Genomic DNA, 8,564 nt, shown 5'->3' with positions numbered 1-8,564 from the left:
AGGCCTTACCGGAAAAGGAAGTGCTGGGGCAGGTCATTAGGGAAGTTGACCAGGTAGTCATCAGTTGAGTGTGACCTGGCGGTAACCCCCAGGTGCATGAGGCAGGGCTTGGGGGGCTCTGGCTTCACCCACAACCTGCTGGCATCTTTGTTCCTCGTGAGCTTCCTCTGGCTGCGGCTGGCAGGAGGGTTAGGCACATGGATGTTCCTAATGGGTGGAAGAGTCTGTTGGGATAGATTTTAAAAGACACTCTTTAATGAGTGGGTTGGAGCCCTCCAAAGTCAACCACCACTATGTATTTTGTGTTCTCATTTTGTATTTTTATGTTGTAAACCACCCTGTCTTTTTGGATGAAGGGTGGTATACAGATTAAATAACAACAACCAGAACAAATCTGCTTAAAAGAGGGGTTGGGGTTTCTTTCTGTTTTATACACAGTTCCCATTTTCAGCCTTCATCTTGGTTCTCCCATGATTTAGGCTGTGCATAGGCCTCTCTCTCAAACACAAATGTGTGGAGAAAAGAATGGACTATATATAAAAAATACAGTACAGTGGTACCTCGACTTACGAACGACTCGACAACCGAATTTTTCGACTTACAAATGGGGGTAATGGCCGCGCGCTTATGAATGTCTCGACATCCGAAAGAAAACTGCGGCGGTTTTAGATAGGGTTGCTTCGACTTACGAATTTTTCCGTTTCCAATGGCGTTTTTTGACTTACGAATTTTTCGACCTACGAAGGTGCCTTCAGAACAGATTAAATTTGTAAGTCGAGGCATCACTGTAATTACTCAGAACCTTCACCGCACCATTCTTAGGGACTAAGTACTGGACTTAGAAGTAAAAAGGTAAAGGTAAGGGGACCCCTGACCATTAGGTCCAGTCGTGACCGACTCTGGGGTTGCGCGCTCATCTCGCATTATTGGCCGAGGGAGCCAGCGTATAGCTTCCAGGTCATGTGGCCAGCATGACAAAGCCGCTTCTGGCAAACCAGAGCAGCACATGGAAACGCCGTTTACCTTTCCGCTGTAGCGGTTCCTATTTATCTACTTGCATTTTGACGTGCTTTCGAAATGCTAGGTTGGCAGGAGCTGGGACCAAGCAATAGGAGCTCACCCCGTCACAGGGATTCGAACCGCCGACCTTCTGATCAGCAAGCCCTAGGCTCAGTGGTTTAACCCACAGCACCACCTGGGTCCCTCCTGGACTTAGGAAGTACCCTCAAGCTAAGAACCTGCTCCTTCAGCAGGATTGTGATTCCTGTCTAGAATTTTTTTCTATGCTGCTATATCACAAAATATCAAGGTAGTATATACTGCTCAAACATTAAACATCATTTAAAGATGAAATTAAAAATTCAAGAATACAGATAATCAGTAAGGCTAATCAAAATTAAACGGCTCCAAAGGTCTGTTGGCCCAAGTAGTCTTCAAGAGGTGTCTGAAAGTCAAAAGCAAGGGATGCTTGCAAAATCACTGCTGAAACGCAGTTCCACAGCATGGGACAGGCAACTTTTCTGGACAGAAGAACCACCCCAACGGTGTGTCTTATCTGGATTGAGCTTCGGTTTACTGACCCTTATCCAGCGCATTACCAAAGTCAGGCACTGGTTTACCATGCAGAGAAACAGAACTATGTGTCCTCAGCATATTGATGACAACACCAGATGACCCTTCTCCGTAGTTGCTGTGCCCAGGAAGCCTGCTTGCCACATTGTGGTTAGACTATATGACTATTCCTTTCTTAAGGAAAACTGATTCTGTAGGCTGGAAGCAGAAGCTGTTTTTACACAGCACTGATTGGCTGGTAGTGGTAACTTTTGATCCCATACCTCCCCAGAGCAATTTTGCAAATTAAACCACCACCATCCCACACACAAACAATACATTTTTTAAAAAAATGCAAAGAAATTTTGAATCACATCAACATTTAAGTGGTACTTCAGTGAACATTTTTAAAAGGCAGGGAGCAGGGACACAGCTACAAAATCAGTATTTGAAATGGACTATGCAGTGCAGTGGAAAGGCAGACAGAAACCTGACCTATTCATAAAAGTGGTGAGGACTAACTCCTGTTTTTAGATAATCCACATGCCCCCAAAATGCACTTTTCCTGATCATCATATTGGATTGCTACCACTCTGCAGCAAAGCATTTTCAAATAATACAGAAAAACTGTACAGTCAAAACAGACCCAACAAATGCTTTGATAGCAACACACAATTATTCTGTGTGTGGGGGCACTTCCACTCTGTCACCAGAATGCCAAATTCTTAAGCATCTTAGCTCTGAAATAAGAGCCCCATTGGTTCACTGCCCTATCAGTCACCCACAGAAATCTCAACATATTCCACTTCAGAGAAGGTAACAGTCAACTTATTACCTTGTATTTCCGGATCACTGAATGTGTGGCAGAAAGCTTTGCTGACCCCAAGTTTGAAGCCCCCTAAACAAAGGGAAGAAAATCATAGTAAAGCATGTGGAACAAACAACCATGATGCTGTTACACAATTACATAAATAAGATACTCAATGGTGCAAAGTAAAGTATATGCAAATGTTTATAACAAAGCCCTGGCATTTTTGTTTGTTAATGTAAAAGAGCCAAAGGAAGTTGCAGTCTTGAGCAGAGGGGTCCAACAGTCAATGGAGCAGGGGCTTATCCCTTTCTGCACCAGCCATTTTTTCTCTCAAAGTGATTTGCCCCCTGTGAGGTTCTAGATCAGGCATACCCAAACTGCAGCCCTCCAGATGTTTTTGCCTACAACTCCCATGATCCCTAGCTAACAGGACCAGTGGTCAGGGAAGATGGGAATTGTAGTCCAAAACATCTGGAGGGCCAAAGTTTGGAGGTGCCTGTTCTAGATGGATAATCTGGAACAACATAGGGGGGAATCCTTCCTTCCTTCCCTAGTGCAATAGCCTACAATAATAGCCTCTAGGCAATTTGCAAACAGAAAGCTATGCTTTATAACATGCCTTTTCATATAACATGTACCAGTACACTAGTCAGGGAGCTGTATTTGGCTGCAGCTGGCTGCTGAGTGTATCATAACCAAAAATCCAAGTTTGCCTTCACATAACTTGTGAAATGACCTTGAATTTCTGTGCTGAATGGCAGGAATTTAGTAAACTTCTGTGAAAAGCTGCCAACTTGTGACACGGTTTGCATAAAACTGCAGAACAGTTATATAACTGGTTCCCCCCTCTTTGTCTGTTCCCTTAATGTGCTCCATCTAAAAGGCAACTCCAGAATGTCAGTATTTTGTGGGAGGGAATCAAGTGCACAGCAGAATGTTAGGTTTGTGCCATTAAAATGGATGAAAGCAACACATCCACTTAACAAACCCCAGACTTTTTGTAATTTGCAAAGTGATGGGGAAATGTGTTGTAAAGTGTGGGATGGACTAGCGCCTAACAAGAGCACATATAAACACCCTGCAAGCAAATCAGGATGACTGATCAACAAACAGGTGGTCTGGAGGGGCCCTAAACATCCTGGCTTCATTTTCAAGATGCAAATTAGCATATGTAGATAGATGAGGACAGGTGCCAATGCAGAAACCCTGACAAGTGTTATCATCAAAAGTGGAAATTTGCAGAGCATTGTATCTGACATGAATGCAAAGAAGATGCTGAGTTTTTATGAGTGTGAAGCAGGCAGATCTAATGCACAGGGACAACTCGCCTGGAATTTCTCCTGTGCAAGCTTCACTGAAATTAGGTTAATTAGGTTTGTGCAGGAGAACTTCCTGGAGGCTTGTGTCCTGGGTTAATTGATTTGAGGAGTATGCCGCTTGGATTTTCCACCTCAAGTGCTGCAATGTCTTGGGCTTGCCCCACAGAAAGCAGCTCAGTTGCTAATAGGTTCTTAATATCACTTTTGCCTCCCCCTGATTTACATTTGGAAACTATATGTGGGAAAGCAACCAGAAGATGGCTGAAAATACATAATTGTAAAGTCTGAACACTCACATAGCTTTCTCGATTGTGGGACTCAAGTCTCATTTGTGCCTGACCAGTCCACCACTACAAAGATGTATATCTTCACTTAAGTCACTTTTTGCCCTACATGTGCTTGCATGTAGGGCAATAGAATCATGTGGTGCATGAACAGAAAACCCACCCAAAGCAGCTGCACTGTTCTTGTTTCAGTGCTAAAATCTCCCTCCCTGGAAGGCCAGCTTACCACTGGAGACTGTTTTGGGTTCTTCTGTGTATCCAGGTCTTTCTCTGTGATGGTGAACTCCACAGCCTGGCGTGCCTTCTCAGCTTCCCATTCTTGCAGCTCTTTCTCATACTGATCGAGTGGGCGCTGGGTAAAGATCTACAGGGAACAAACCTATGATTTACTCAGCATTCTGAAAGTTTGCACTCCTGCTACTTCAGTACTCTGAGATGATGAAAAACCTGCTCTGCCTATAGACATAGGCCTTCTAAGTATGAACTTCTAGCAAAACTCTGACTTTATTTTCTGACCTTATACACCAAATGTATGGAAACAATAACTTGTCCAACCAATCAAAGCAAAGGGTTCACTGGGGTCTCAAAAACGTCCCACCAACATCTCAGTAAGATTTAGAATTCTTAGCTAACACACAATCAAAGAGGGAACAAGGTGGCTGCAGGGCAGTAACAACAAGTGTTTGGACCAAGGACGAACCTCGACTGCAGCACCCTGAGAAATTATGAGGGGGGAAATTGAGCCATGCCTGCTCAACAGCATCCTCACCTCATACAATAAGTTTCTAGGTGATGTGCAACAGTAGTACTATAGGAGTAGGTAGTGTAATCTAGCAACATCCTTGGGTTTTGGTGTTCAAAGAAGTGATGATCTAAAGTACACACTAATCCTCACCTCACATATCAAATCTATGTTGTAGAAGCATGGATTTTCACCAGCATACAGTGTGAGAACAAATGAGATGCTCTCCCCAGCCTGCACAACTCCAGTCTCTGGAATAATGTTCATTACCTTGAAACAAAGAAAGTGGTTGTCAGAAGCGTTAGCAGTGCATAATGCATCCCCACCAGAATGTTTTCAGGGCTATGGCTTCTAACCATTAGGAAAGGAGGGTATGTGGCTTTCAGTACTCCAGCATCACAGTGGGAGAGGCCACAACACTGCCAAAGGGGACCAAAAGCAATGTGACAGATGAAGCTCACCACCATGGAATTGGAAGTCCCAGTGTGCCAAGAAAAAACAATGGCCTCATTCTCGGAGGCATTGTTGAGAAAAAAGAGTCGGCTGCATTTACTGTAGACTGGGATGTTGCCAAAACAAATCCGGGGATGAGATAAGTACACCGTCTGGAAAGAGAATAAACAGAGTGTGATCCCCTATCCTAACAAGATGGGATCTCTTGTCTCCCCCTTCCCCACCCACCCCTCCCTGTGAAAGGAAGCTAGCACAGTGCTACCAGTGCCAGACATTTAAGCAGCACTTGTTGTTGTTGTTTAGTCGTGTCCGACTCTTCGTGACCCCATGGACCATAGCATGCCAGGCACTCCTGTCTTGCACTGCCTCCCGCAGTTTGGTCAAACTCATGTTCGTAGCTTCGAGAACACTGTCCAACCATCTTGTCCTCTGTCGTCCCCTTCTCCTAGTGCCCTCAATCTTTCCCTATATGCATGAAACATGTCTTAAAAAAAATACAGATTAATGGTAGCAGCCTGTCTCACAAAACGCTCTCAGCTACAGATGTGATCCAATTGCAACAATGCAATGTAGGATGGGAGGATTGTGAAAAGACTGCTAGTGTAGCTGAAGCAAAGGGTTAACCGGGATCTCAAAAACCTCCCACCAACATCTCAGAAAGATTTAGAATTCTTAGTTAACACACAAATATAGGTCAAAACCCCAGCTACTTCAAGGGGACAACCTTCTGTGCTCATCCAGTTCTCCCCCCTCCCCCCGTCCTTTTCTACCCAAAGGGGAAGGAGAATGTCATGGTGGAAGCAAGACATGCCACCTCTGCCCCACTTCCTGCTTTGGCCAAAAAGAGATGGCTCTAGCCATCCATCACCACCACTGCATCCATGATGGAGAAAGAGCACGTGAGCCTTAAAATAATGTTTCAGGTGCCATATGCAGAACCTCCCTACTGTTGAATATATAACAGGTCATATTATACTGTATATGGTGACATTAGATAGACTGCCTGTTTCAACACTGGTAAAAGGCTCTACATGGTAAGGCCTTCGCACCATAGTTATAAAATTTATAAGCAGCAACTGTGGAGATTGGTTGGACAGCATGCTATATCCCTGCTGCAGCTGCTGGCTCTGGCATTTGAACTCTATCATGCAATCCCAATCAACCCCTGTGGTTTCCATTTACACATGTTGCATCAGTGGCATGAATCCTTCAATAATACTGAATTGTTTGGTTTGGTTTTTGCAGCCATCACACCGCACTTACAAAATCTGAAGCTATCCATAGAATTCTACCAAAGAAGCATCGTGTGTCATCCCAGAGATGACTGAACAAGCAGCATTCAATTCTCAAAAAGCAATTATTCATTTGCAAGTTACTTTCTTGCAGTGGTCATCAATCTGGGTTTTGCAAAGCCTAGCGCTACTCATCCTGACTTGTGGGCATATCATAGTTGATCAAGGAGGCTAACATTTTAAAACAAAGCAAATCAAACAGTACCAGAAAATTAATAAGAAATCGCAAACAAAATAGGCCACAGAAGTGGAAATAAAATAGCATTACTGAGGCTCTTGTAATCTGAATGCATGTTGGCAAGACAACAACATAATGCAAATTGAACAGATGGCTTATCCATTTAAAAACTGACCCATAAAATAGGATGCTGCTGGTTCATATCACAACATAAAAATGTTCTTCAAAACATGCAAACCCAGGAATGTCTGCAGTATGATAGGCAAGTACTGTTGCTTGCCTGGCTCTTGAAGAAAAAACCAACACTGATTTTGTGGTTCGTGGACCACAAGTTGCATAGACCTGGTTTAAATTAACCAATTGTACAAAGATAGCCATTGCTGTTGAGGTCAGAGGAGGATCACACAACACATTACTCAAGAGGAAACAGGAGTACACAGAGAAGAATAGCTCTTGCGCGGTGCAAGGACTCAAACAATTTGAAATCTGTGTTCCATGCCCTCCAACGTTCTTCCATGCTAGAAGCACAGCATCCTTTGATACTTACCAGACCAGGCACTGCTAATTTGGCAGAACCTGGTGCTGTCGCAGCACAAACCACTTTGTCGAATTGTGCTGTGTCACTCATAACGTGTGGATCGAAGCCTATGCCTTGGAAGGTAATCAGAGCACAGTCCCCTTCAAGGATGTGGATAGGTACCTCTACCTAGGCAGAAAAACGAAACACAAAGCTGCGGCTGGAAGGGCTCTGGTTTTACCCTGGTGTTTGATAAGAGTCAAAAGCAGCTTTCAGTACAGCAGCTATCTTGCGAGCTAAATCAGGGAAAGGATGTGCATGTCAGAGCCCAAGGGGGTTAGCAAAGCAAGGAGAGACAGACGCAAAATAGGCCTGTTACCTTTTGCTGGGAAATGTTCCAATTAGATTTCAGTCAGTAGTTCATATCTAAAAATAGAGCTAATAAGGCTCACAATCCTAGGAAGGCAAGTGTGCTTTTCACATGCTCAATGATACTCTCTTCTATTATTTTACACATGCCAAAGATGACGGCTGAAACAGATTTCTGGATTGAATTCTGCAAGTTAAGCCCTGGTTGTGCATGGTTCAGAGCCATTTTAATCAATTTTAGTGTTTTTTATAAGCCAGTGTGCACACAAACCAAGAGTTTCTCCCCACTTTTAGGGCTTTCCTGCACCATGTGCGTTTTGGGCAATGACTGCCCAGTTGTTTCTCATTTGTTAATCTCCATGTATCTTTTTGCAAGGCTGTGTTTCTTTGCAGCTATGTTTTTCCAGCATTCATGATGCAGTCTTTTGTAACTGATAAAAATATGACAATAATTTTCACGGAGAGTATGCTTGTCACTGCTGTAATTGTATAGAATGTGGTTGTGTGGATTTTATCTCCACCCACTAGATTTTGCCTGAGGCATAACCAGTGGTGTATAGCCCAGCTCTTCCTTCCCCCTACGCCCCAATATGTACATTTTAAAAAGGGTTTCTTGTATAATTCTCCAGTGGCAATGTAAGGATTTCAGAAACAGAAACAGGAGTGGAAATTGCCACAATTCCCAAGTTTGCCAAAAGTAAGGAATGAAAGTCAAGCAAGTGAATACAAATCCCAGGGGGCGCTGGTGTGTGGGCACCTGCTTCATGCCCCCTCATCCACGCTGGGGCCATGGCCCCTCTGGCACCCCCATGCTACGCCCTGATTGAAAGTGTGTTGGGAAGCATATCCTGCATAGGCTAAAACGCACCTGGAGCTTGTTTTCGCTGACTGTGCGTAAAAAGCTCTCAGATAAAAAGGTGCTGGTCACATACCAAGTTTGCATTCTAAGGAATTCACACTGTAACACAGCTTTGGGGCAACAATGGGGGCTGAAAGTTGGAAGGATCAAGAAGCAGCTGCCCCCAGCAGGAGTTATGCAGCAATGAAC

General features: G+C 44.0%; 1 protein-coding gene across 5 annotated transcripts in view; it reads right to left on the bottom strand.

Annotated features, from left to right (window-relative positions):
* Positions 1–8,564, bottom strand: part of CFAP65 (cilia and flagella associated protein 65) — a 40,897-nt gene that overhangs the window by 6,497 nt on the left and 25,836 nt on the right. For all 5 annotated transcript variants that reach the window (XM_035127255.3, XM_035127245.3, XM_060278167.2 and 2 more), the window contains 6 exons: positions 7,178–7,336; positions 5,169–5,312; positions 4,861–4,977; positions 4,192–4,329; positions 2,387–2,449; positions 10–224 (listed from right to left, as the gene is read on the bottom strand). In XM_035127255.3, coding sequence (XP_034983146.1) covers positions 10–224; positions 2,387–2,449; positions 4,192–4,329; positions 4,861–4,977; positions 5,169–5,312; positions 7,178–7,336 — 836 coding nt within the window. The remainder of the gene's footprint in view (positions 1–9; positions 225–2,386; positions 2,450–4,191; positions 4,330–4,860; positions 4,978–5,168; positions 5,313–7,177; positions 7,337–8,564) is intronic.

This window comes from Zootoca vivipara, chromosome 1, assembly GCF_965207765.1.
Source record: "Zootoca vivipara chromosome 1, rZooViv2.hap1.1, whole genome shotgun sequence".
Lineage (NCBI taxonomy): Eukaryota > Metazoa > Chordata > Lepidosauria > Squamata > Lacertidae > Zootoca > Zootoca vivipara.
The sequence above is the reverse complement of the archived record's forward strand: the minus strand, read 5'-3'. Positions and strand labels throughout refer to the sequence as shown.